General features: G+C 42.0%; 2 protein-coding genes and 1 long non-coding RNA gene across 15 annotated transcripts in view; 1 reads left to right on the top strand and 2 right to left on the bottom strand.

Moving 5' to 3' along the window:
• Nucleotides 1-11,955, bottom strand: part of LUC7L3 (LUC7 like 3 pre-mRNA splicing factor) — a 21,533-nt gene extending 9,578 nt beyond the window's left edge. For all 13 annotated transcript variants that reach the window (XR_014508674.1, XR_014508675.1, XR_014508676.1 and 10 more), the window contains exons 1-8: nt 11,336-11,955; nt 7,108-7,174; nt 5,368-5,407; nt 5,024-5,168; nt 3,402-3,479; nt 3,200-3,304; nt 1,867-2,028; nt 169-446 (exon numbers count right to left, since the gene is read on the bottom strand). Coding sequence is in view for 6 of the 13 variants with exons in the window: in XM_083430056.1 (XP_083286182.1) it covers nt 169-446; nt 1,867-2,028; nt 3,200-3,304; nt 3,402-3,479; nt 5,024-5,168; nt 5,368-5,407; nt 7,108-7,174; nt 11,336-11,434 (974 nt within the window). In the remaining 7 variants the exon portion in view is untranslated. The remainder of the gene's footprint in view (nt 1-168; nt 447-1,866; nt 2,029-3,199; nt 3,305-3,401; nt 3,480-5,023; nt 5,169-5,367; nt 5,408-7,107; nt 7,175-11,335) is intronic.
• Nucleotides 7,191-11,328, bottom strand: LOC310672646. The gene is made up of 3 exons (XR_014508705.1): nt 8,509-11,328; nt 7,369-8,337; nt 7,191-7,331 (listed from the first exon to the last, which is right to left on the bottom strand). It is a non-coding gene; the product is annotated as an uncharacterized lncRNA (long non-coding RNA).
• LOC310672615 (ankyrin repeat domain-containing protein 40-like) lies at nt 11,809-27,430 on the top strand. Its single transcript, XM_083430084.1, has 5 exons — nt 11,809-13,489; nt 16,112-16,260; nt 16,792-17,271; nt 19,385-19,566; nt 24,378-27,430. The coding sequence occupies exons 1-5, from the start codon at nt 13,356-13,358 to the stop codon at nt 24,522-24,524; spliced, it is 1,092 nt and encodes a 363-aa protein (XP_083286210.1). The 5' UTR covers nt 11,809-13,355; the 3' UTR covers nt 24,525-27,430.

The raw sequence follows: 27,430 nt of genomic DNA, 5'->3' as shown, positions 1-27,430 counted from the left end.
AATTAAGTTCTGTACTTGTGAGGAATTTTTAGTACTGAAAACCTCAAGCAGTTTCTCAGGAATACAAAGTCTACACCTTTAGGTGTTCTCTCGACTCATTATCCATTTCAATTTATTCAATTAACTTCAAAGAAATATAATGTCCACAGCCCCTTCCCAGACAGGTACCTGCTTCGTCTTCTGTCCTTGCTTCTTGATCTTTTATGGTCCCTTGACCGACTACCCCGCCTGTCAGAAGTTCTGCTTGAATGTCTGCTTCGTGAACGACTCCTCTTTCGTCTCTCTCTATCACGAGCCCTCTCTTTTTCTTTTTCTTCTTCTTCACGCCGTCGCTTTCTTTCCCTTTCTTCCCTTTCACGTTCCCTCTCTCGCTCTTCACGCTCTAGTTTCTCTTTTTTTAACCGATCATCACGCTCTGGCTCTTCAGTTCTCTTTCTTAATTTTTCCTTAAAAAGGAAAGTATTACAGAAAGGTTACTGAAATCATAGAATTATTGAATTTTACGGCACCATGAAGATCATCTAGTCCAACTCCCCTGCAATGCAGGAACCTTTTGCCCAATGTGGGGCTCAAACCCAAAACCAACTGGAAGATTTCATGCTTCTTAAGAAAGGCCAATACTCAATACCATGACATGAATTTGAAACACTCTTTAACAGTCTATTTCAGATAAAATCTAAAGCATCACCACTATCTGGTAACATTAATGATAACATATATACAAATAGAATCATAGAACTGTAGAGTTGAAAGGAACCCCGAGGGTCATCTAGTCCAACCCCCTACAATGCAGGAATCTCAACGAAAGCATCCATGACTGATGGCAATCCACCACAGAGCAATAGGCTGTATCTCTGCACACAAAGAACATATTTTTGAAGAACCCTGCTCAATGCAAGAACAAAATTGTACTGAACACCTCGTCTTCAAATGTACCTTGATTTGGCAGATTAGAATCTCAGCTAATTACAATGGATGCATTATATGTATACATTTATGTGTACGTATAGTGCTTAAAACTCCACAGAATAGGCCATCAACGAAGCAAAACCATTTCAAAGACTACTGGTTAATTGTTGGTTAAAATCTGGATACATTTATCAAAATATGTACCTAAATTATGTATAGAAGTGCCATGAACATATAACATTTTGTATGGAACAGTTCTAAGACTGTCAATGCTTTTTTACTGAAACTCATGGAATAATACCAACTTCTGTCTGTCTTAGCTCAGTAAACAGATCCTAAACTGCAAATACCTATATCAATCCAGTTATTTTTATCTTATTACTTTCTCATCCTATGCCCGTGGCTATTTTGATATATTGTTTAACTTTTGGTTTCCCCATTCCCCATAAATAATAATTGACACTGGCCCACTTTGCACATAATACCAAGCCAAACCAGAGCTAAACATGAGCAAGCAGGTTTATTCTGTGATAAATCATATTTTACTCATGAACCCAGGTTTGTGATTTGCCTGGAAGAAAATGAACCATGAGTCCTGGTAGTTCTGAGCAGACCAGAAGCAACTGCCATTTTTGCTGTAAGTACCTGCGTACTTGCTTGCTCACGCTTAGCCATGGTTTGGCTGAGGGATATGTATGAATCAGGTCAGTATGTACTTTAACTTTTGTGTAACATGGATGAAAATAAAAATAAGTCAATACTTTTATCTGTTGGTAGTATTCAAGAATGTAAGCTGAGAAGTTCACCTACTTCGTATCACAAGGTTCTGAGTATTTCAGTTCATAATGGCACATTCTAAAATCATTTTTTATAGTGGCATTGCCATATACCTAGGCTATATGTTGACAGTATTGCCAAGCACATACAGATCTATATATACATGCAGATTGAACATACTTTTAGTTCTTCCACTGTAGCTTTAATTTTTGCGTAACCCATATGCTGTTTTCCCATCAAGTGATCATCTACCCTGGATTGTGCATCTCCTACGATTAAAAATGCTCCACAGACTTCACAAACTTCCATCTGCTTTTCCTGAGCAGCAAAGCTCTCAATTGTCTGGAAACAGAAGATACTTGTTAAAACAGATAGTTTACATTAACACCTTGCTTATTATTTACCTAGCAACAATACAACTTATTTTTCAAATTCTTAACCTACCCCTTGTCATGCAAGCAGCTAACCAATTGCTATAAAAATACACAAAATTTCATGTCCAAAGCAGATCACAAGATTGGTCTAACTGCATTATAATTCAAGTGCAGGTGCATCTTTAAAATAGACCTTCATGCAATTCTATCTGCAAAGGAACTGACAACGCATATTATTCCAAGCTGCACACCATATAGCATTTAAACAACCCTCTAAACCCAAGCCTGCCATCTGATAATAAGAAACAAGTCTTCCATGGTGTTAAATTCTATTGCGTTCATTTCAATTCCAAAGGCTTATTGAAGTTCTAAGATGGTCTATATCCCTTAATAGGTCAAGAACAGGGATGTGGCCAAGATCTCCCTCTTTCAAAGTGTTTTCTGCATTCCTGTGTATCTGAGAGGATATTAACCCAGTGAGGGACACATTCTAGCAACATTATTTATTCTAAACATTATGTTTATTCTAAACATAAAGCGTTGTATCCTGAAAGCACCCCTACCTTCTGGAACAATTGAAGGGGGGGGGAGGAGGAAGAAGTGAAAACTGCCCCCCTCCCTGTTCTGCTACTTCTGAAAGCCTCTGCTGGATCAAAGAGCTTTGCACCAGTGGAACGATGCAACTAGAAACAATCCTCCAATTTTTTTGGCCCATAAATTGATTTGCCTTTATGCAGGCTATTACAGTCATACCTTGGGTTACAGACACTTCAGGTTGCATGTTTTCGGGATACAGACGCGGCAAAACCCGGAAGTACCGGAACGGCTTACTTCCAGGTTTCGGCACTTTGCGCGTGCCCAGAAGACCAAATCGCAGGCATGGCGCTGCGGGGTTGCGAACATGCATCCCGCACGGATCATGTTCGCAACCCAAGCATCCACTATAATCTCATATACGCATGGTTAAAGCTCAATGACTAATAAAGTATGAAAATATTTTGGTGGCAATCAAAGAAACTATTTATTCAACAAGTTGGAAGAATACAAGCTGGAAAAATAAGGCTTTTGTGAGGTCAAGTTTCTTTGACTGTATTCTGTTGGGGCTTCCAGACTTAGAGAAAAACAGGACTCTTACTTACCGAAGTTGTAGATCTTAGCAACTCTCTTTCCTCTTTTAACTGTTCAACAAGTTTCATCATGCCTTGAGCCTCTTCCACCTTTCCTTCAGAACCTAGTTCTTCAATCTAATAGAGAGAGAACAAAGTTAGTATAATCCAACTTTATAAACATTTCTGTATGATCCAACTTTATAAACATTTCTGTATGATTCAAGACAATTACCTGTTGTAGAAGTACATCAATCTTGTCAGTTAATACTTGAATCTTCTCTTCATTTTTACCAGTAGGTCCTGCTGCTTGCTAAATATTAAAATAAAAGTGACAACAAACACCTAAAAGTTACAAGTGCAACAAAACACTGTTCTGCTTTGTCATGTCCAGAGCACAACTCATATCGAAGAGTAAGTTGTGAGAAGAAAAAAATTCCACAATAAGTTCATCTACATCAGAAGTGGAAAACCTTTTGGGCTCCATGGGCCAGATCCTTATCAAGAGCGGTCTTACAGGCCAAGTATGACAGATGAGTGGCCCTGTCTACCTGTCAAAATCCCTTGCTGGAGCAACGTTAAGAGGGATGAAACTGCTTCAGATAACGGTTTGCCAAACTGCTCTCTGAAGCCCCTCCCTGCCATTAAAGTTTGCTCCTAAAAGGTTAAAAGGGCAGGGCCAGCAGTAAGGGGAATCCCACTTAGTGTTGGAAATGGGTGCACCAGAGATTCCTATTGAGTCTGAACTCAGGATTGCTCCACCTTTGCAGCAGCTGATGTGAAGAGAGTGATCCTGCTTAGCACTGTGCAGTGCTTTGAAGGCTCCTGAAAACCAGCTGGTTGTCAGAGATTTGGGGAGGTGCACAAGGCAGCTATGGGCAAGCCCCACAGTTAATAGGATGACATCAGATGTAGCGCAGGTAGGCATGGCTTGCCCCAAACGGTCTGCAAGGCCAAAGGGGGAGGCCTCAAAGGCTAAGTCTGATCCATGGACTGGAGGTTCTCCACCTCTGTTGTACATGGCCTCTGTGGAGTCCCAAATATGGGGTCTGCACTTGCAGGGTCCCTTTCTGGAAATTCTGAAAGCTAGGCTTTCACCCTCCACATTGTGGCTTGCACCCACCACTCTGTTATCTCTTAACCACCAGAGCAACAGTACACATTTAGAAACTCGATTCTGACGAGTTCAAAAGTTAGTTTCAAACAGCACACATATTAGTTTCATCTAAGTGTGGCTTATGTTGTACCCTGCTATTCTTGTGTTTGTTCAGTTTTAAGGAACTTATAAAGCAGTAAGTGAAGAAGAGCTTGGATTTGATATCCCGCCTTTCACTCCCCTTCAGGAGTCTCAAAGCGGCTAACAATCTCCTTTCCCTTCCTCCCCCACAACAAACACTCTGTGAGGTGAGTGGGGCTGAGAGACTTCAGAGAAGTGTGACTGGCCCAAGGTCACCCAGCAGCTGCATGTGGAGGAGCGGAGACGCAAACCCGGTTCCCCAGATTACGTGACTACCGCTCTTAACCACTACACCACACCAATGTATATACATTGAGAAACACAGTTAAGACTGGTAATTCAAACATGTGTAATTCAAGTATGTGTATCTATTCTACTTTAAAGAACACTTATAAGAAAATACAAAGTGTGGTATACAACATCACATGAATGGGCATCTGCATGTGCAATGAGACTGCTCCTCTTCCCCTCCCCTCTGCAGGCTCCCACACTAGAGTAGATTTGGGGCACATTATAGAAGTGCAAAGGAGAGAGGAAAATATGTTCTGTAAACAGTTCTGCAAAAGGATATCACCCAAAAGATCATATATGTTTAACGTGCCCTCTGCTTTTGTACTTACACCTGAAGCCTGTTGAGTCTGAGACAATGCTAAACGTGCATGACCTCTTCGAATTCGGCGTTCCACCTCTGCAAGCAAGCTCTGTAAATACCGAAGGAAGTCTCTTTCATAGCCTACTTTCATGAATCGAGAACTCTTCTCATACCTGACAATGTTAAAAAAGAAATGATTACATTAAACTTCAGATAAAGGTCATCTCCATATTACCTAACAACAAAAGACTATACGCTATCCACCTCGTGAAATTTTAACTGAGGATTTTTTTAAACCTCATTTAAATGCTTGCGTTATTGCTTAATTATATTTATTAGCTTCTTATTAATTATAACTACTAACACACTCACTGTTTTCTGAGGTTTTCATCATGAATTTTCTCACAAGGACCTAGAAATAAAAGCAATAATGATGATACATCCAAATGACTTTCTGATAACACTCTGCCAACAAAGACCTGGATAAAGTTCAACAGTTTTTAACCACACTAATGTAAAGATTAAAACTGGGGTGCCTTTCCACAACAGTACTAACAGTTCTAAATGACTTTCTAGCGTATTGCCATTAGGCTGGCATAGTACCAGAATGACTGTAACCTGATCAATATTCCACCGACACACAAGAGCAGGGCTAAGGTTTAAAATCAAGAGTCATTTGCTCAGAGACAAAATGGGGTGAGGTAGGGTACAGATTTGCAAGCCTAAGGAAAGTGAAGCAATATATTTCTATGAAGATTCAAGTGTACTTGGCTACATATTTGTTTTTCAAAGTTTGAATGGAATCAGTGACAGCACAAGAACAAGCGGTTCACACCCCTGCAACATTTACTGAGCTAATAAAAACTGGTTATGAACCTCTGGAATACAGAAGCCCACGATTGTCGAGGCAAAGAGTTCCAGAAACAGAATGTACTGAAGAGATCTTACCTATCAATTTAGAATGCTACAACAATTCCAAACCTTGTTGGTGGCACATCTTTAAAATACACACCCATGAATATCTGTGATATTGTCCTGGTACAATTTTGGTACGATCCACATTAAAAATCATAACGCTAGTGGAAGTCTTAGGAACACTGCCGTAGGATCTGAAATGTGAACTAGAGCATGACAGCACTAAAGCTGACAGTATATAGTTAGCTATGGAGTAAAGCCATAAATGATGGAAAGATAGGGAAACTATTGCTAAAGGGTTTTTGCAAGAACCTGGAAGTTTGCATTTTGATTCTTTGACAGAAGCCATATACAGGCGCCCATCCACTTAAGCGCAATTGACTCTCACACAGCTGTGTATACAGGTGCCACCAGAAAATAGACAGATACTATAGATTCAAACTGGGAAATGGCAGGAGAGCTAGAGAGTCCTCAGAGCTCTTAAGGAGCTGCTACTGCTTTTCCATGCATCCTTCAGCTAGCCCCCGAGCTTTGATTCTAGTTGAAGAGAGTTGTGTGGATAGAACTGGAGAGCAGGAAAAAACGAGTTTTTATAGGCTTTTTAGAGGGGGCTCCCCACTTACATGATTTTCGCTTATGCACATGGGGTCCCTAGAATGTAACCCAATCTGCTATGAATAGGAATGTGAGGCAGAACATTTTCCAGTAATTGAAAATGTTCCCCTCCTCCCCAGGGCTTCATTTTTCTTTTGAAAATTTTCTGTTTTATAAGCTCATTAGAAACAATGAACAGATCCCAACTGCAATGAATGTAGAGAACATTAGGTAAGCTTTGCAGTTTTCTTTTGCTCTATTTACTAATTTCAAATAAAGTAAAGATACCAATTACATCACTCTCTAGAGCACCAGAAAATGTTCCAAGGCAAATTACCCTAAACAGCATATGAATTTCTTTTGGAAAACTTTCTAAAACAAAATTTTCTGGAAATTTCACATTAATGGCTCTGAACTTATGCAAATCTAAGATTTTTAGTCATCTTAATGAGATGATTTTGTGACAGTGTGTGTGTGTGTGTGTGTCTGTCTGTCTCCATCCATACATACATATAGGAGGTAAACAAAGAAAATATTTATTCACAGCAGCTTCTATCCATGACCTTGACATTTGCTATAAGGAAAAAAACCAAAGGCACTTACCTAAGTCAGAACGGGTATTTGTGAATAATTCAGCTGGACAAAACCCACAAAGGTAATATTTACAAACCTGATTGAGAAGAAGAAACTTAAGTTACTTTCCTTACACATCAAATTTAGACAGACACAAAGCTGTAAGAGAATTAAGTAATTTGCTCTTGTTCCAGTTCCAATTCTCTCTCTCTCTTTCTTTCTTTCTTTCTTCCTTTCTTTCTCTATCTATCTATCTATCTATCTCTTTCTTTTTAAACCAACCTTACTCACCAGTGCTAATTTTGGCTGCATTTAAAATATCCTAAGCACAAACCATCTAGGTAAGCTTTACAGTATGGATGAGTACTGACTCATTTCTTCAAGCCCTTTTAGAGGGCTGTCAGAAGAGGAATAGCACAATCTGTCCTTTCTCCAACAACTTTTCACCTACCTGCATCAATTCCTGGTTTCCTATGGCTAGCAAGTAAATTAAGTAAAAACCTATACAATACACTGTTCAAGAATTTCAGTCAAGAGCTGTTGATGACTATGCTCTGCCTCCAGAGTCAGAGGCAGTGATGCTACTGAATACCAGTTACTGGAATTGTCTACACCCAAACACAAGATGCTATATTTTGGGATTCTGGTGTCATAAAAATGAAAGAAACTAGCAACTTGATCTCAGTTCTTCTCATTTAAACCATGTATGGAAGCACCTGAGGCTGCAATCCTACAGTAACGTAGCTCAGGGGCAGAACATCTTCTTTGCATAGAGGTTCCAGGTTCAATTCCCAGCCCTTCTAGGTGAGGCTGAATTCAGTTTTGAAATCAGGGACAGTCACTGCAAGTCAGTGTAGACAATGGTCTGACTCAGTATAAGGCAGCTTCCTATGTTCCTCAGTAGACAGCAATGCAATCCTAACTCCTAAATGCACCATCTGAGAGAAATTAGGATGTGGAATATTACCCTATCCTGGACTTAAACTGAGCAAATGACTCATCTTGGCATAAAATAAGCCAGTGGAAGTTATGTTGGCGTAACGGGCAAAAAGAGTGTATGTCAGGGACAATGAGAGGGATCAACAGATTTACACTGCATATTAAATCCTTTCATTCACTGGTTCCGCCTCCACAGCATGCCACCAAAATATAGGTGCAACTAAAATTCATCACACAGGAGCCAATGGAAAGGCAGAAAATGAATGTCTACACTGTCCTCCAACCTTGCCCCACCTCCAGCCTAGATCTGATAGGCTGCAGCTTACCGTATTTTTTGCTCTATAACACCCACCCGACCATAACACACACGTAGTTTTTAGAGGAGGGAAATCCGTAGGCATGCCACCCGTAGGCATTCCCTCCATAACACGCACAGACATTTCCCCTTACTTTTTAGGAGGAAAAAAGTGAGTGTTATGGTGCAAAAAATACGGTAACTATCCTGGTGTATCTGTCTGGCTAGGTTTGCTCTGCTCACACCAGTGAACTTAGTGAGACTTACTGCAGAGTAGACAGGTAATGGATTGCTCTGTAAGTGAGCAGGAAATAACACTTTTTCAATATATTGTTAAAGAAACGTATATACTATGTGAGCCACTATTTGACTTCTTGGGGGGGGGGGGGGAATCAAGGAACACTTTTTTTGTGCCATCTTTAAACAGCTTCTATAAACAGGGGCCAGTGAAACAATGTCTGCAGATGACAGATTGCCCATGTGTAGTGCCGATATTTGAGGAAGATATTGGTACATTTCTCTAGAAATTTCCTAAACACTAGGTTCTAGCACGTGGAAATCAGAAACGTTTTCCCAACTGCACAGAGGTTATTCAATTTATATATTGGTTATATCAGTGAGTTGCTTTTCTCAAAGAGCGACCCTTAGCAACTTACATTAAAACCAATTAAGAACATCCAACAACAATCTAAAAATACAGCTAAACAGATACAACGGATGATGAGTTACTGATCCCACCCCACTAAAAGAGGCCACAATGCCACCTTTCAAATTAAGGAAACAGAGGCAAGGTAAAGAGAAAGGTATTTGCCTGGAGCCTAAAAATAAGATAAAAATGATGCCAGGCGTGCATCTCGGGGAAGAGCATACTACACCCTCCAAATATCCTGTGGAGGGGGGCACACAACGAAGGGTCTCATATGATGACTGAGGGCTTCAGGGGAGCAGTGGTTCTTGAGGTACTGTGGTCCTCAACTACATATGGCTTTAAAGGTCAAAACCAGCACTCTGAATTGAGTCCAGAAACTGATAGTCAGTGCAGTCATGCCAAAATCAGTTATATGTTCAGACAGTTCTATCCCAGTCAACAATCTGGCCTCTAAATTCTGCACCAGTTGCAGAACCATCTTCAATGTACAGACAACAACCATTTTGCATGTGTTTGATAGGTGTGTGATCGCCGACATGCACACTGTGGCCCTGAAAGGGGGCTGAACGGGGTGGGCTTACAGTACACATGTTCTGCCGACGTGGGGAGTTGCCTGTATAACACATTGCAGTAGTCCAACTTAGATCATCAGAGCTTAGACACCAAAAGTTAGGTTGTTCCTGTCCAAAAGGTGATGCAGCTGAGCCATTGCTCAAAGCCATCAAGGCCACTTGAGCCTCAAGTGATAGTAATGGATCCAGAAACACCCTCAAGTTAGGTACCTGCTCCTTCAGAAGGAGTGTGACTTCAACACATTTTAGGCAGCCTGCCCAGAGTTTCCTAAGACAATGCCATAACAGAGGAGCAAAATGCTTCTTGACATTATGAAATCAACAGCTCTTTATGTGTAGAGATAGCAAAAACTGTGTTGGCTGTTAAGGGGGGAAATTCAATGTAAATAAATTCAATGTAAATGAATGTTCACTGCTGTCATGAGTTAAGAAGCAAAGCCTCTGGAGAAACGCAATGATCACAAATCCCTAATTCCTGCAAAGTCTGCAGGAATTGTCTCACATTCTTTAGAAAAGCAAAATTTTAATTTTAGGAGTATTGCTTCTGATTCTAAGATGTGGTGGTGGCCAACAGTGGGGTTGCTTGGTTTTGGCTGGTGTAATCACAGCACTGTTTGTGGATAAGGTAGACCTGGCTAAAACCACAAATGGTTTAGCTACATTCAGGCTGGGCAATTAGAGTTTGTGGGGCTTTGAACAACAGTCCGAAAACTTCGGCTGGTACAAAATGCAGCGCTTTGATTTCTGAGTGGGGAAGATGTGGGAATCATATTACCTCTTCCTGTGTATCACTAGGTGTCAGTCATTTCCCAGATACAACTACCATTACCATTATACTATGTGCAACCAGGATACCTAAAGGGCCAGTTCCTCTCCTAAAATACAGTCAGTTACTAAGTCAAGTGCTGATATTCTTGCCCATGTGTGGCCCTCATCTGAAGCACAGTTGGTGGGAACAGGTGGCAGGACCTTTGACTGCAGCACTCAGACATTAGAACATCCTGCCCCAGGTGTTGCATATCTCCAACCCCTCGCACAATACTTTAAATAAATTTGTGTTTTTGCAGACCTTTGGCCAGATCAATGCTCGAGTGTATTTCGGTCCCCCGCATGTTTTAGTTTTCAGCTGTGCCTGTATTTTGCAGCCTTATTCACTTCGCCAGATAGTAGTACTGCAATGCTTTCCGGTTGTTAACACTCTCTCGTAGGCAGCTGTGCTTCGTATTAGAAGGCGGTGGAACAAGCGATCTTAAAAGCATCACACCTTAAAGAAGAGTTGAAACTACAGGATCGGTAGGCCCTTTATTAGAGCAGTGGGTGTCTCGCCCTCCCCAAAGGCTTCAAATCTCCCTCTCCGTGCGCCCCCCCCCAAAGGCAGACGCCCCAGATCCAGAGGTTTAGCTCTTGTTCGCTTCAACCACAAATCCTCAGCGTGAACATAACGGGGGTACAACGTTTCCTTGTTTGTCCTTCAACCCCCAAGGCCGCGAAACGCAACCGCGTTTTCCTCCCGCAAAGGCTTTTCGAGGCTCCCCGCCCATCGCGCCCGCTACCCGCTGCGCAGGGCCTTAAGGTGCCCTCACCTCTTTGCCTGCAAGCTATTCTAGCAGTTAATAGCGGAGCGGCTCCTCCTCCTCCCCATTTTAGGACCTCCGCCAGGTAAACCTGTTCCTCGCCCTGCTAACTGGCCCATCTTCTCTCCCCTCCACTTTACCTCCGCCCCCCAAAGCGCGCGCAAAAGGGCCTTGACCAAGCGAGGGCCGGCGATAGAGGAGGAGGAGGCCGCGTCTCGGCCATACTCACGCTATCGTGGTCCCACCGCACGTTGCTGCGCTTTTCATCCGGGGCCAGGTTCCTGTCCCGGCCCATAAGCTCGTCCAGAAGCTGGGCGGCCGAAATCATGATGCCCCGCTCGTCAAGTCCGGCCTCTCCGCCGCGGCCTCCAGCGCTTTCTTTCCTTCCCGCCTCCGCCCGCCCCCCCTCTTTCAATAACACCCAAACCGCGCCGCTGACGAGAGTGACAGAGACAAAATGGCGGCACCCTCAAGCCCAGGGCGTCCCCCACAATGCACCGCGCAGATCTCGCGCAACCGCCCAGGGTCTTGTGGCCCAGGCCTAGTGCTCGCCTGCGCGCGGGTCTCGCCTGGGGCGCGGGGGAGGGAGTCGTGGGAGGTGCAGCTGCGCAGCCTTCTTTTCCTCTTGCATTGCGAAGGTGCAAGCTGACAGTTACTCCTGACTAGAGCAGCCCGTTATAAAAAAGGGTGTCCTTTTTTTATAACGTACCTGTGAAAAAACACACAGATTTTTTTCATGGAGAATCCCACCCATTCCAAGTAAATTTCTTAGTATTCCCAGGGTTTTAAACATTTTAACCATTTTATTTTAGTTGAAAATGACTGTTAGATCTGGGCAAGTGTTTGCTTCTGGATCAATCAATGTGAACTTTTATTATGCAATCACAGTACAGTGTTCAGTGCAAAAACAGTATCATTAAAACAAAAACAGAACACAAAATCTTATCCATTAATTATCCTGCAAAACAATGGTGCGCATTTGTTTTACTGCTAGAAGGAACCTGGCACTAAAGTTTTGTTTATATTATTTATTTCCCCATATTTTATTAATATATTTATGCCCCACCTTTCTTTTTTAAAAAGACTACTAGGCACCTTAAACAATATCGAATCATTAAAAAAACACAACCAAAATAGGGAAAGTGCACCTCTGGCAGAATCCCCTACAAACTGTCAAAATAGTGATTCGGTCCTACTGCACTAAAATATGTTAAGTAATGGGACGGGCCAGTAGTGATGGACTTGAGTGGTTTTCCCTTAGGAGAGCATTCCATGGCTATAAGGCCCCAACTGAGAAACTGCTGCCCTGTGTGTCTGGCCATCATAATTCAGACAGCAAGCACTCTCCTGTCCCATTTTAAGAAGCAATCTGCAACATGGACTCTAAGAAACCTTAATTATATATTACAAAATGTGCACATTGTAATAAAACTGGGGACAGCATTGGCAGATTACTCGGGAGACATAAATTTACCAAGTCCAATACTGTATTTCAAAAGGGCTGCTCTACATTGTATTTAGCTATTTTAGATTTACCGCTGTAGCCTGTTCTGCATCCGTTTAGAACTGCTACAGTTTTTTTTCTGGGCTCCAGCATCATCTCTTGACGCCTCATACCTTCCTGTTTTGCAAGGAACTGGCTCGCTGTTTTAGGACGTTTGGATCAGTAGTGTTAACAGATTTGTTTGCAGCGTACATCGCGCTAGGAATCTGGGGAAGGCAGGGAAACTGACGATCCTTTTCAGTGGAAGCACAAGCAATAAAATGCAGAGAGATCTGGAGTTGGGATAGGTTGTGGTATAAAGTAGTGATCGCGAGAAAGACTGCTTATATTTTAAATAGCAACCCGTATGAGCAAATGGGGGGAAAATGAAAGTGTTCTGCAAGATTGCAGGAGCGCGTGAATGTTGGCGTGCCGGACTGTTGGTAGGAACTAAATATCTAGGTCATTGTTGTCGCACTTAATAGAGTCCCCCTGCGAGAAGGAGGAAGCCGTATCCGCTCTAGACTATGCAATTAGGGAAAAATGGCCTTCAGAAATGTGAAACTGTTTGATTTATGAGCCATAGGTAGGAAACAGCCGCATATGAGTTTAAGATGAAAAAGGACTAAGGCGTGAGACTTTTCTTTCAGGACGGATCGGATTCTTCCTGCCTCTGATGGACTAGTTTTATAAGATGATCCGTCGTTCGCAGTAGGCGGCTCCATTCGACAATCCCAAAGTTTTACTGCAAAGATAATTTTGTAACATGAGTTCTGCAGCAGAGGAAAAAGAACTTCAGGAGCGACTGAGAGAAGCCGCTGCTTTGGGGGATGTTGAAGAAGTTCAGCGATTGGTGGAATGTGGCGTCAGTGTGAACTCTCAAAACGAAATCAACGGCTGGTGAGCATTTAGCAAGTGAATTGCATCGGCAGCTTTTGGGCAATACCATACGTATTGGCATTTTCAGAGAGCGGTGTGTGGTAGACTTGGTTACGGAGTTTGGAGTGATATTTTAAAAGTCTTTTTCTTCTTGCTATTCATCCATTCTAAAATTCCTAAAAGGAGGGTCAGACAATGCATTTGCTGTTATGTTTTATTGTGTTCAAAAGTTTATTTTAATCTTGTTAGCAGTGTCTACATCACACTGAAGAGATCTGTTTGTCTGCTTGTTAGATCACAAGTGCCTTTCTCTTTTGTTGGCTTTTGTGAGGTGAATCTCACATTTTAGCAATTATATTCTTATATTTCTAAAAGTTCTCATAAAGTAAAAGTTATCATTTTTTTGTAATATAAATTGAATGTATGGCCACTGTGCTTTCTTTTCTTCTACTCTTGTTGGTTGGTCTTATGGAAATGCATTGTGATTTTGGTGTGACATGAAGTTGCCTTGGAAAGGGAAGGAGTGAATTAGTGAGATTTGCATGTGGCACAAAATTGTTTTGAGATTTGTTCAGAGTAGAAGAATATAGCAAAACTTTGTCAGAATGATACAATGATAGATAACTGCACACTGGAGAGAAAAAAACTAACAATATTAATGTAGTTATAAATTAATTGTTATTAATTAATACACCATCCTATACCCAGAGAATTATAGTACAGGAATGTACAGTAAACTATTGGCAATCTCAAAATCAGTATTGTATACTAAATATGTTAGAAAATACAGAAAATTTAACATTGGTTAGATTTATATGACTTCGTTGACCATTTAACAAAGTCTAATACTGCAGTACAGTAGTCTCAAAATCAACCATATGGTTCTGAAAGTGAATAGCTTTATAATGGAAATGGTTTTTATTGGTAATGATCTGTGACCTTTTCTAGCAGAAGTAATATTTAAAAAAGAATCTTGAGAGCACACTGAGATAAAATAAGTAGTAATGAACTAGGGTGACCATGTGTCCTGCTTTAGAGAGGACAGGATTCTATTTGAAGGTGTGTCCCCCTGTTTGAAGGGCTGTCAAGTCCAAGTCTGGTTTAAAGATGAACCTGAATAAAGGAGGGCAAGAGCTTTGACGTTACTCCATCAACAACTGGACATCAGACAAATGGGTCGCTTGATTGTAGTTGTCTCATCTAGACTGCATTGTATGTATTTTAAATTATAGTAATTATTCTAAACCTGCATCAATGCATATACGTTATCATATGCAAATCTATGTCCTTTTCAATTATGCCTGCATACTTTTTTGGCACTATTTGCATAACTGGGCACTATTTGTTGAACTGGAAAAAGTGTTGAATTTACCGGTAGATTATAGAGACTTGGAATCAAATCCTTGCTCACTTAGGCATCTCACTGGATGGTCTTACACTCAGCATAACCTACTTTATTGGGTTGCTCTTAAGATAAAAATAGGATAACCTGATGTGTGCTGTCTTGAGCATCTTGGAAGAAAGAAGGTAGACAAATGCACTAAACAAAGAAATAGCAGTTTTGCAGGATAGTAGGCGGGCCATGCTTGAAAAGGTCAACATCACTATAGGCTTGCCCACACTTCTGCTGGTGCTGTACCTAGAAAGCATGGGTCCAAGCGGTTTTCTAGACATGGGTTCAGTTTTCCCCTTGCCCTGCAGCAGGACGTGTAGATAAACCCTGAGTCTTGATTGGATGGTCCAGCTTCAGTTGCTTCAAAGGTGCAGAAGAATTACTTGCCCTCACTGGACATTGTTTGGAAAGGGGCAGGGTAATAAACCATACAGAGTTGCAGGAGGAGGTCTCCTCTGCCCCACTGGAGCTTTAATTATCACCATTCCTCATATTTGCATAGTCAATTAGTGTGTGTGGATCCTTTTGTAGTCACCCTGGTGCCATCTGCACACAACAGCAGACTATGGGAAACTCCCAAGGTTTGCAGGCATACAAAAGGAAAAAGTTCTGTGCCTTTTTATCCAAATCACCCCAAATACACTAGACTTGAACACGAGAATTCTGTTTACGAAGGTATTGCTTGACTGTGGATTTGGGTATATGCAAGACTGCCTTTATCAAAGCAGTAGTTTGCTGCTACACTGAGATGTTGTTTGGAGGGGGAGGAAATAAATGTTTTGTATTTATACCTTGTCAACTTAAGTAAATTAGGTAATTGCATTAAATCAGTGAAATCCTTTCTAAAAATGGGTTTGGGCTTGTTTGTTTTTCCAGGAAGGGGAAATGTGCCTCAAATCTTAATCCAGTTGTTGTTGTTTTTAAGTGTGCCCCAGATATTGGAAGTTTAAAGTGTGGGCTCATCTCTTTGGCCTTGCTGCTAGAGAACTGCATGTGAAAGCTGTGAAACTAGAAGTACTGTAATGAACTTTGAAGCACTGTGATTTGCAATAGGGAAGGATTCTGCCAGTAGGTGTCACTATAGGAATGTATAAGAAATATAAAAAATCTGTAAGAATAGCAAAACTTCTCAGCTTAAGGTAGGCTGTCATTATTTTTCAACGGATATAGTACATCAGTTTTTATTTTTATTTAATGTAGTGTGTTTGCACCCCCCCCCCAAACTTAGCTGTTACATTTGCGTTGTGCAGGACTTGCTTGCATTGGGCCTGCAAACGGAACCATGCTCAAGTGGTATCGTACTTGCTACAAGCTGGCGCTGATAAGGACGCTCTGACTGTTAAAGAAGAAACACCAGCCCAGTTAACATCAAAGAGGGAAATTAGGAAGATGCTGGGAGGTAAAATGATCAGTTGATACTAACAACTGTCTAGAATATTTTGGTGCCAAAGGGAATCCATAGTGATTCAATGAAGATGAAACAGTATGATCTTCCTGCCCTTGTAACTTTCTCCCCTAAGTCTCCTTTAATCCTTTCGCTAGAATCAGCATTGATGTGTACAGATACTGATTTGGAAAAAGGAAGACTGTAACCATCAAAAATTGATTGCTGAACTTTGACTTGGTTAAAAATGTAGTCCCTCGTTAATCCCAGGTGGGGATGTGCAGGGATAATTTTTGTGACATTTAATTTAATATCTAACTTCATAATAGAAGTGTCAAATGATTGCATTTTATTATAGCGTTAGAAATGCTTAATTTATTTTTATGTGCACATTGTAATTTTAACATGTACAGCTAGCTTAGCAGTGCTATGTTTCTCTCTCTCTCTCTCTCTGTCTCTCTCTCTCTCCCCCACCAGGTTACTCACCAAACCTCTGTATGTTTAGTTGGAAATTGCCTTTATTTACAGCTCTTCTTTATTTTGCAGTGGAAGATGCTGAGGAGCTTCCGGATGAGAAGAAAGATTCCGCCTTGCCCATTATCCCCAATTACTTGGCTAACCCACCTTTCCCTTATGTGTATAACTCCATGAGTAGCAGCACTACCAGCACCTCTGCTTCCTCTTTGAATGGAAGACTTTCCCCTTCCTTAGAACAGCACAATGAAGACTGCCCCATTTCTTTACCTCAAGTTCAGGCACCTGGCACTACCATGTTGCAACATGAAAAGCTTTCCCCTCTGGGGTCCAATGGGGACATGACAAGGGCAATGGCAGCGGAATCCCCAGAGCCTGCAGTCCAAAATGGTCACGGTCACCAGATGCCTCTTCCTCCAAACAGGACGCTCTCTTCCCCTGTTGCAGCTAAACAGCCTGAAACACAGCCACCAAATGGTTCCTGTGCTGGACCTGTCCCAACATTTCAGCCCTTTTTCTTCACCGGAACATTCCCCCTTAGTAACATGCAAGGTAACCTCAGCTGTTAAGCTTTCAAGATAACTTAGTGCTGCCTTTTGGTGAAAACAATTAGAATAAAAACTGTGTGTAGATTGAACAGAAATAGGATAGGATAACAAATCAATTAGCGCAGAGTTTGGTTTGGTTTATAATCTTCCTTGGTCAGAAGTCCCTTCCTGAATTTTCTGTCACTTCATACAACCCAGTGGTCAAGACAGTGATCCCCAAATGAAATCCCCCAAAGTTTCTGGGAGCGTTTTCTAGCTGCCCAGGAAACAGTTGCATAAGCACTAATCAGACATTTGTCTGAAGGTGTACAGAAGAGGGAAGGCAGCCCTAACTAACCACTACGTGCATTAAATGTAATGTCTGGAAAATCTATGGGGAGATAAAACTGTGTTTAGGCCGTGTCTGCACAATTTATATATCTGTCAAACAGGCAGAGTCCTCGAATCACATGGGAAGAGCCTACATATGGCAATTATTTCCAGACATGTTATCAAATGTGCTTGGGTGAGCCCAATTATGATCACTGCCCCCAGGCACATTCATATGAGCGTTGAATAGTGCTAAATTATTCCCTCTCACACCAAGCAGAGGATGGTCACTACTGTGGATTTACAGAACTTGTACCCATTGCTTATTGATTATATAAGTGGCAGTACAGTCATACCTCGGGTTGAAGTAGCTTCGGGATAAGTATTTTCGGGTTGCGTGCTGCGGCGACCCAGAAGTAACGGAGCGCGTTACTTCCAGGTTTCGCCGCTCGCACATGCGCAGACGGTCAAAATTACGTAACGCTCATGCGCAGAAGCAGCAAATTATGATCCGCGCACATGGGTTGCGTTCGCTTCTGGATGCAAACTGGGCTCTGGAATGGATCCCGTTCGCACCCAGAGGTACCACCGTATATTTTAGTAGTAGAAATTGCTCCTTATGTTACTAAACTAAATGCATTCTATATCCCCCTGCCAAATCAATTCACTGTTTTTGTTTGGCCTATCGCAGATATAGAAAAATTGATTTATTGAAGTTGTTATTCCTGAGCTCTAAATGATAGTGTACCATTAGGGGTACCATAGATTCCTCTTTCCCCACAAACAATAATGCTTATTTGTCTTAATTGCTGTTGCTTAAATTGAATGTGCATCTAGGCATATTACCGAAGTAGTATTATTTATTTCATTGTTTTGGGCCTTCAAAACCTTATTGAGGCAACTTACAGTGCAAAAATACTTAAGGCTGGTTCTTTCTGCTAAAGGCAGAGATAGCATGGCCATGTGGAGGGTTATATCCATGCTTCCCCCCCCCCCCCGCTGCTGCTGCTAGGCAGCTCTGCATGCATCAAGCATTAGTTGACTTGGCCCACATTTTCTGATGGAGGACCTGATACTCATGCAGGCCCCATGAGAGCAACCACCCAAAGCTGAACTGTGAAAAGATGCAGATTTGCTGTTACACCATGGGTCGTGTTTGATGACAGCAGAAATGTGTTCTATGGCTGCACCTGCATATTCAATGACCTTGTCAATTGCCTGGCCCCCCCTCCCTGCCCAATCTCCCCAACTTGAGGGTTTCCTGTGATGGCAGGTTTGGTCTAACACGGTCTGGGGAAGCTTTTTCAGCTTAATGGTTACATTATCTTCTGGACCACATTCCAGTGGTGGGCAGGGTGTGGGGAAAAGTGGGAAGATCAATGAATGTAAATGCTACCTTTGTATAGTAGGTTAGTATCTACTCACACACACCTTGCTCTACACAGGCAGTTGAAGGAGACAGTGCAGCCAGGCAAATACACTTGAGGAAGGTTGCCGGGCTGAGGAGCATTCTGAGGCTCAGAGAGAGGTCTGGAGGGCTGAAGCTCTCCATCTCTAGTCCAGGAGCCTCATTGCTACTCCATGGCAAGCATCACATCGAAGTTGTTATTGTTATTATTATTTATTTATTAAATTTGTATACCGCCCTATACCCGCAAGTTGCAGGGCGGTTCACAAGTTAGAAAAAGGGATTGCCAAAAGGGAAACAAGGCAACCTTTTGAAATTTAATTACTACCCAATAACATTTGCCAAGTGCTTATTATTAATGCTCCTAACAATTGTGGTTGTGTGTGTCTTTTAAAATTAGAACTGGTGCTTAAGGTCCGAGTTCAGAACCGTACTCTAAAAGAGAACGATTTCATTGAAATTGAACTGGATCGGCAAGAACTGACTTACAAAGAATTGCTCAGAGTAAGCTGCTGTGAGCTGGGGGTTAACCCGGAACACGTAGAGAAAATAAGGAAACTTCCAAATACAGTATTGAGAAAGGTAAGATCCTCATTCTGTCCTCGTTCCTCTGTTTCTTTTTTTTATTATTCTTTTTCTTTTGCGGATGCCAGACTTGTAGAATGACACATGAAGCTGAATGTAGTCCAGTGGCTATATCTGATTTGTGTTTCATAACTTCCCAGGGTTTGAACCCTGAGGAAAGCAGCAAAGGCTAGAGACTTTTTGCTTGACCAGGGTTTTCGCCTGACATACTGCATTTAGCCTGGGTTCTGCAGGCCTGTTTTATGCATTTAAGAGATTGTGTGGTGGGGTGCTTAAGATATCTGTATTATTTACCGAGACTTTTAAATCAGAAGTACGGTAGTAGCATTTCAGCAGTGTAACTCTGCCTGAACAAGAATAGGTCACTTAAATGTGTAGGCAATAGATTAATTGATGGGTCTTATTTCTCCCGTAGGGACGCGGGTGGCGCTGTGGGTAAAAGCCTCAGTGCCTAGGACTTGCCGATCGAAAGGTCGGCGGTTCGAATCCCTGCGGCGGGGTGCGCTCCTGTCGTTCGGTCCCAGCGCCTGCCAACCTAGCAGTTCGAAAGCACCCTTAAGTCCAAGTAGATAAATAGGGACCGCTTACCAGCGGGAAGGTAAACGGCGTTCCGTGTGCTGCGCTGGCTCGCCAGATGCAGCTTGTCACGTTGGCCACGTGACCCGGAAGTGTCTGCGGACAGCGCTGGCTCCCGGCCTATAGAGTGAGATGAGCGCACAACCCTAGAGTCTGGCAAGACTGGCCCAAACGGGCAGGGGTACCTTTACCTTTACCTTTATTTCTCCCGCAGTGATCAGTTTAGATTTTGGAGTTCATATTTGACACTGGCATTTTGGTGCTAATGCTAATGTCAAATTTTGGTGCCGGAGCAGATTTCTGTGTCAATAAGACTTTGTTATATTCTAAATATCAATTTAGAAAATCGGTGCAATGATGGAAATTGGATACTCCAATAAAAATGACTAAAAGTCAAAAGCACTGGGCGCAAAGATTCAGTGGAATCTCTCTCTCTCTCTCTCTCTCTCTCTCTCTCTGTGCTATGTTGAATTTTTGGTTGCATTTCATTGCTAATGAGTAGGACAACTACGTTCCCACTCCAGGTCTTTTTAAAATTTCAGTCCATGCAGGAGGGAGTTTTGTGTGTGCAGAACGGCAGCAAGCCATGTGCAAACCTGCACTGCATGTTGCATGTTATGTGCAAGAGGATTTACCATCTGTGTAGTTTGATACTGGAAGTTCCTGTTCTCGGATGTAGGTATAGATAGTCAAAGGGTTGGAGAAACATACACATCCAAATGCACACAATCTATATATTCTCATTTGCCCCTGCTCAGGGCAGGTGAAGATAAGGGTTTTCCATCCCCAAGTAATGTAATGGAAATGCTGTCCTGATACAACTTCTGAGGCCACTATGTGTGACTTTTCTTTCTGAGGTTCTTATTTAAGTAGGTTTTCCACATATCTACATCTAGATGTGGGCCAATGGCTTTCAGCTGCATACCTGAGAGCTGAAATTGGACCCAAAGTTATTCAGCATCACTGCTTCTGTGTCTCTGACATTGGTTATACCAGCTTCTGATTCCTTTTGCAGTTGCAGTTTAGTATAACCCATAGGTTAGGACTGGGCAACACACACAATCTGTAAACCACATGGATTCAAAGCGTCCTAGAGTTTAGAGTTGGAAGGAAACTTGGACGTTTTTGGTCCAACCTCAATGTGCTGGATGCAGCTACAGCATCCCTGACAGATGGCCATGTGATGCTTCGTGTGCCATGCATGTTAGAATCTTGACAATTCAAGGAATTGAGTTGTCTCCCTGGATTCTCCCTGAGGCCAGTACAAGATGCTAACTTCAGAATTTGCAGGTCAGAATAGTTTAGGTTTATTCTGTCTTCCTTACAATAACTTATTTGCACAACTGCTAGGCACCTCACCTCCGTGCTAGCTAACGGTGAGCTGCTGTAGCCACACGCATGACCAGTCTTCTTGCCTACCAGCTGTAGTATCTGCTGTAGTATCTCCTGTTGGAGTCCGAATGCCCAGCTCGCTCACTCTTTTCCTAGATTTTTTGTTTCGGGTGCTCCACCCCACGTAAACATTTGCTTTGAGTTAAGTGCGCTGATTTCCCCTCTGTTGTGTTTGCAGTTCAGATTGTAAAATCTTAGCGCACTCATCATTGCTTTTTCCAAGCTGTTAATAAAAATGCTCACTAGTGCTGGTCCAGGGCAGATCCCTGTGGAATGTCATTTAGCTCCCCAATTCAAACAATAGCAATCCACTAATAGCTACTCTGGCTGAAATCCACAGCATGCTGGAACATCTTGTGTGTAGCTTCCCAGCCAAAAGTACACCTGCCTCATGGCAGCATGTTGCAATTCACCCTTCTCCAATTTACTTGTAAGAGTAGCATATGGAACATTATCAAAAGCCCTGCTGGAATTGAGATATTTTATCCATTTGGTTCCTTTTACTAAAGCCAATTATCCTGCTGGAGTAATAACCCAGGCTGGCTTTCATTTTCTCAAAAATATTGGCAGCTAATAACCAAGACCCATTCCTTCAGATATTTATTATAATTTATGATTATTCAAGCTTTCATACTATGTTCAGGGTAATTATAACGGTATCATCTTCCCCCAACCTGCATTTACGGATACTACAGTTCTTACACCAACATTTCTTGACGTCAGTGGGACTATCCTGCAGTACACATGTTGCCCACAGCAGTCTTCATAAGTATCCAATCCCTTGTGAACGTTTCATATCTGTAGTTTTAAACCTTATGTTTTAAATAAAGAACGCCTTCTGAAAAGAGATGCTTAAAAAGAAAAAGCCCTCTTAGAATTGGAATCTCTGCCTGCCCTCCTCATCATGATAGAATGAGTGGACTTTTCCTGTGTAAATAATACAAGATCAAGATATTCCCGCGCTATTCACTAGTCACCATAACCCAGGCAAGTCCAAAGTCCGTTTTGGGGGCCTAATCCGGCCCGCTGGTCAGTTTAATCCGGCTGTGATCCACTTTAGTGCTAGGTGATCAAATAGGAAGCACTGCCTTTCCCCCCCATTTTACAATGTGGTACTGTCTGCTTTATTTTTGTAGCCTGGCATGGTGGACTTAATTTTGTTGATGTAGATGTTTCAAATACCTGTGCTCTCAGTTGCTCTAGCCAAGCTGAACTGAATTGGAGCACAAATCCTCTTAAAGGCTCTGGCTCCCAATCCAGTTATACAGATGTAGCCCCTGTCAAATCAATCAACTCTAGCCCCCGCTGCCTCCTCTGAAACATCTGATTGGCATTCTCGCTGATTTCCTGATAGGACAACGTATATGGAGTCCCAACAGGAGGGGAACTGCATTCATATTGATAACCCTTAGCTGGTTCAAAGTACTTTGCCAGCAAGCAACATTGTCAGAATAGGCATTTTAGCTTGGACTTTTTTTAAAAAAAAAATCATTCCAGGTTTCTAAAGGGAACTTTTCGTTTATCTGTTTTGAAAACTTTTTGAACGGTTCAATTTTAAAAAAGTGAGTGGTGTACGTAGAATAATATAAAATAATAATAATATTCACACTCTGTGGCAAGGATATAGCATAAATTATGCACTCATTCTCCTTCACACATGCAGATAGCAACATAGTTGGAGAAGGCACACTTTCTCCTATTTAATGCAAATAGATTTGGATAGAAAGTAAAGGCTTCACTTGAACAATAGCTGCCCACAAGCATTAACTCCCTGTTGTACTCTGTTTGAGCTTATGTCTCTCTGGCAAACTAAGGCTGTAATCCTATGCACACCTGCCTGTAAGTAAGTTTCAATGTGTACCATAATACTTATTTCTGAGAAAGCATGCATAAGCTTGCACTGATAGTCTGAAAATCCATTTTTGCACCATTAAAAGTGGTAACCCTTTGGTTTGCTGTATTTCTAGAAGACTCAAGCTATAGCATAAGAAATTTCTTAATCTCTTAGCAATCTCCATGTAAAGACCCTCACAGAGCATAGGCTGGCAAGAACACATGGAAAATCAAGTCATAGGTCCAAGAATAAAACATTGGGTTGGATCCAAACTGTTTGTTGAAGATAACTCTCAACTATGATTGATTTTTCACACTGGTTTCAGTAGGACAACTGCAACTAAATTGCTCTGGATCTATCATCAACAGTAATCATTTATAAAACACGAGTCCTACCACCAGAACCCCTACAAGTACTTCTGCTAGCACAACAAGGCTTCCCCCCCATCTGCACTCCCCATAACACCACAAATAGGCAGGGGATGTTGGGAGAACACCTGAAACAGCATGCCAGCAGAGGAGAGGGCAGATTTCTCTGTCAGCACAAGTATTTCTGTTTGCCTGATGAAACAGCTTCTTAGTGCTATGTTGAGTTCATCCCTTAAAATCTACTAAGTGCTGTGTACAAATTAAAAGGAAGATAGTCTCTGTTGGTAGGCTTACAGTCTAAAAGACGCAGCACAAAAGGAAATGGGGATGGGAAGGGCAGAGCATACAAACTCAAAACACCATTTCTTAAAGTTAACAAAGTTCTTAATAATGATCAGCTTGAATGAAAACAGTTCAGGGAGGAGAGGAACCAAAAGGGCAACTGGTCTCTCAGCCCAGGCAATGGCGTGGATCCTGTTGTCCAATTTCTCTTTCCTGCAGTCAGTTGGAACATCAAAATTAAATATGCAAGATGTATCGCAACACAAAGGTGAGCCGAAATCGTTGCATCATTTGGACTAGCATGCCTCTTATTAGTATAGACATCATTTTTAATTTATTGTGTTTATTTCTTTCAGGACAAAGATGTATCAAGGCTTCAGGATTTCCAAGAACTGGAGCTGGTTTTGACGATGAGTGATAATGACTTTCTGTTTAGAAATGCTGCACCAACGTTAACTGAAAGGCCTTGTTACAATAAGAAAGCATCAAAGTTGACTTACTAGCTATTCAAATGAAAAACCTGTCACTAGTATTTAACAGTTAAACCTAGGATTTTGCAAGGGCTATAACCTCAGATTCTACTTTACCTTGGAAGACAGAGTTAACCTATAAAGCACACTTACTTGGAAGCAAGTTCTGCCGAAAACATTTGGGCTTGTTCCTACTTAAGTGTCTGTAGGATTAGAATGTCCACTTAGAGTGTCTGCAGTTAATTTTTGAGTAAACTGGCAGTGAAGTAATGTTTTTGGATAGGATACTAAGCAGCAACAGATTATTGCCTCTCTCTTCATGCAGCAGTGTTTCTTGCTAGGAAATCATTACATCTCTGAACACTGCAGAGTTAGAAGCTCTCAGGGAAAGACTTAAATTAAATTGCTCTAATAATTGCTACTTATTAAAAAGAGCAGGAGCACTTACGTTGAAGGAGAGAACCCGGAACACATTTAACACTTGTAATTGGATACTTAGCATGCAGAGACTTCTAGTATAACCAGTGTTCAAATGTGTTAGCTTGAGAATAAGCTACTTTTGCAGGAGAAAGGGTAAGAGGAAGAAGGGGAAACCTGGGCTCTCAAACAGTAGTTACACTGGCCTAGTGCAGGAGCGGCTGTCCTGTGGCTCTGCAGTTGTTGTTTGACTTCAGTTCCCATCACCCCTGCCTATTGACTTATCTAGCTTGGACTGATGGGATTTGGAGGCCAAGAGTATCTGGAGGGTCACAGGTTAGTCACTCTGGTGAAGTGTTTAAAACTAATGCTAATACAGCATCCTTTGGAGAATGGCATGTTGCAAAATGTAAGTGGGATATCTCTCACCACTTACGTATGTCACGAGGAATGTCAGGGTTGTTAGAGGCAGAACGGTAGCCTGAGATGGTCCCCCTAGCCTCACTGCTACTAATGGGACAAACCACCTGTAAGCTTCCACAAGGGGAGAGGTCTGTGCAGTTTGGAACTGACAAGCAGGGAACGACTCTCCTCCCCATCCCATCTCCCAGTGTTACCTTGTGGCCTGGGAGACTGGACCAGTCAGGTCCAGATGCCCATTCCTTTGGGGAGGAAGGCTCAAGACTTCTGACACTTTATTTGGCTGAGTTAAAACCGTCACCAAGTGGCTAAATCAGCTGTGATTTCTTCAAGATGGTGCTCAGGTCAAATATTTGAACATATTTACCGTGTTAACCCAAGCTGTAAATATGTTGACCGAAACCGTTAGGATGTGTGTCTAACTTATTATTGCTTGCCAGTAAACAATACAGAATGGTTGGTAGTATCTGTTGATGGCTGGGGATATTATTATTATTATTATTATTATTATTATTATTATTATTATTGGAGTGAGAGGCTTCCAGAAGGATTATTAAGAATGCAACTTCACTCCAGAGCCTGATGCCACACATGAAACGAGCACAACCCCCCCTTAGCCTCTTATCCTAATTATCCTCTGATCTTGAAACTATTAACTATTTAAAGGAAAGTAATCTTGTAGCATTTTAAATAGCAAAAAAATATTTTTAATACCAAGATAAATTAGTAAGGAAATCTTGGCATTTCTATGCATTTCTGACAGACTTGCTTGCATCTCATATAGGCATGTCCAGCTTTTCATCTTCTTGCTAGTTCACTTTCTGTATAAATAGTCTGCTGTCAAGTCCTAGAATTAAAGAGTCTGGAAAAGCATGGAACATAACATTTTTGAATAAAATATAATATACCTAGTTTTAGGATTATGTGTACTAGTGAAGGGATCTCAGTTACTCTAACTGCAGCACAATGAGTATGTGCTTCAAGTTGGTTGGACTACCCAGCTAGATGAATTAATTAACATAAAAATATTCAGATGATAATTTCAGTGCCCCCATGTCAAGCTCCTGAGCTTCAGATTGGGGTAAACGCTCATGTGCTCTGTAACCCTAGCTTTGAGCCATGGCTTTCTAAAGCAACGACCCTGACCGATATTACAGAATTACGAGCAGCTTTGAAGGGAAATTTGTGCCCACAGTAATGCACTTGGAATGGGTGGTATTCAGCAACTTCCACTTGCTCAGGGAGACTTTCCCCACTCCCCTCCACCAGATGTGCTCTAGAGGGAAAGGTCATTTCTCTAGAAGGAAGGTCCATCAGGTGGATTGTAGCGCCACCGGTTATCCAAACGCCAGAAATGCACTCAGAGTTGCAAGTAGTAGGTGTGCCATAGTCCTCCTCAAGCTCAGAGAAGAAAAATGCACAGAGGACAAGCTGCTACAAACTGCTTCTTCAAGAAAATAACAGGAGAGTGCATATAAATGGTCTTAACAGAAAATATTGGAGGAACATATTGGAAGAATGCAAGCAAGATAATTGAAGCAAACACAGAGGAAACCCTTCCATGGATTAGGTAGCCACTCAGAAGCATATAGATAGGGAGAGAAGGCTGTGATGGAACTTCATCTCAGAGAAGTGTCCTTCAGGTAAGGAACCAATATTCCCTTCTCCATGTGAAAGATGCAAAACCTTTTGGGGGGGTTGAGGAAAAGCGATGGACTACAAAAGGATCTGACAGAGCAAGTCCCTTCAGAAAACACTGTAGAAAAGGAAGAGAACCAATGGAGGAGGATGTTTAGGTGGACAGGACTGAAGAAATGGCACAAACTAAAGTGACCTGATGAGGTGAACTTTGGCATGGAGGAGAGACAGACTGCAGCGGCTGGGGAAGGCAGACATTGGCAGCTGGGGACCACAAAAAATAAACAGCAGGGTTGGGAGAGCAAGCAGCTGTGGCCAAGGAGAGCAAGCAGCTGTGGCCAGGGAGAGCAAGTGGCTGTGGCCAGGGAGAATGAGCAAGTGGCTGAGGCCAGGATGCTGTGGCTGGAAAGGGAAATTGGCAGTAGCCAGGCGAATAGATGGCAGCAACTGGAGGGAAAAAGGGG

This window comes from Podarcis tiliguerta (genome assembly GCF_965153285.1).
Source record: "Podarcis tiliguerta genome assembly, chromosome: 2".
NCBI classification, from domain to species: Eukaryota; Metazoa; Chordata; class Lepidosauria; order Squamata; family Lacertidae; genus Podarcis; species Podarcis tiliguerta.
The sequence above is the reverse complement of the archived record's forward strand: the minus strand, read 5'-3'. Positions and strand labels throughout refer to the sequence as shown.

What these genes read in the sequence shown, in the direction of transcription:
- LOC310672615 (XM_083430084.1), top strand. Translation starts at nt 13,356, where the DNA reads ATGAGTTCTGCAGCAGAGGAAAAAGAACTTCAGGAGCGACTGAGAGAA. An exon ending in AATTAGGAAGATGCTGGGAG is followed by an intron (nt 16,261 to 16,791) that starts GTAAAATGATCA and finishes TTTATTTTGCAG; the next exon opens with TGGAAGATGCTGAGGAGCTT. An exon ending in CCCCCTTAGTAACATGCAAG is followed by an intron (nt 17,272 to 19,384) that starts GTAACCTCAGCT and finishes TTTTAAAATTAG; the next exon opens with AACTGGTGCTTAAGGTCCGA.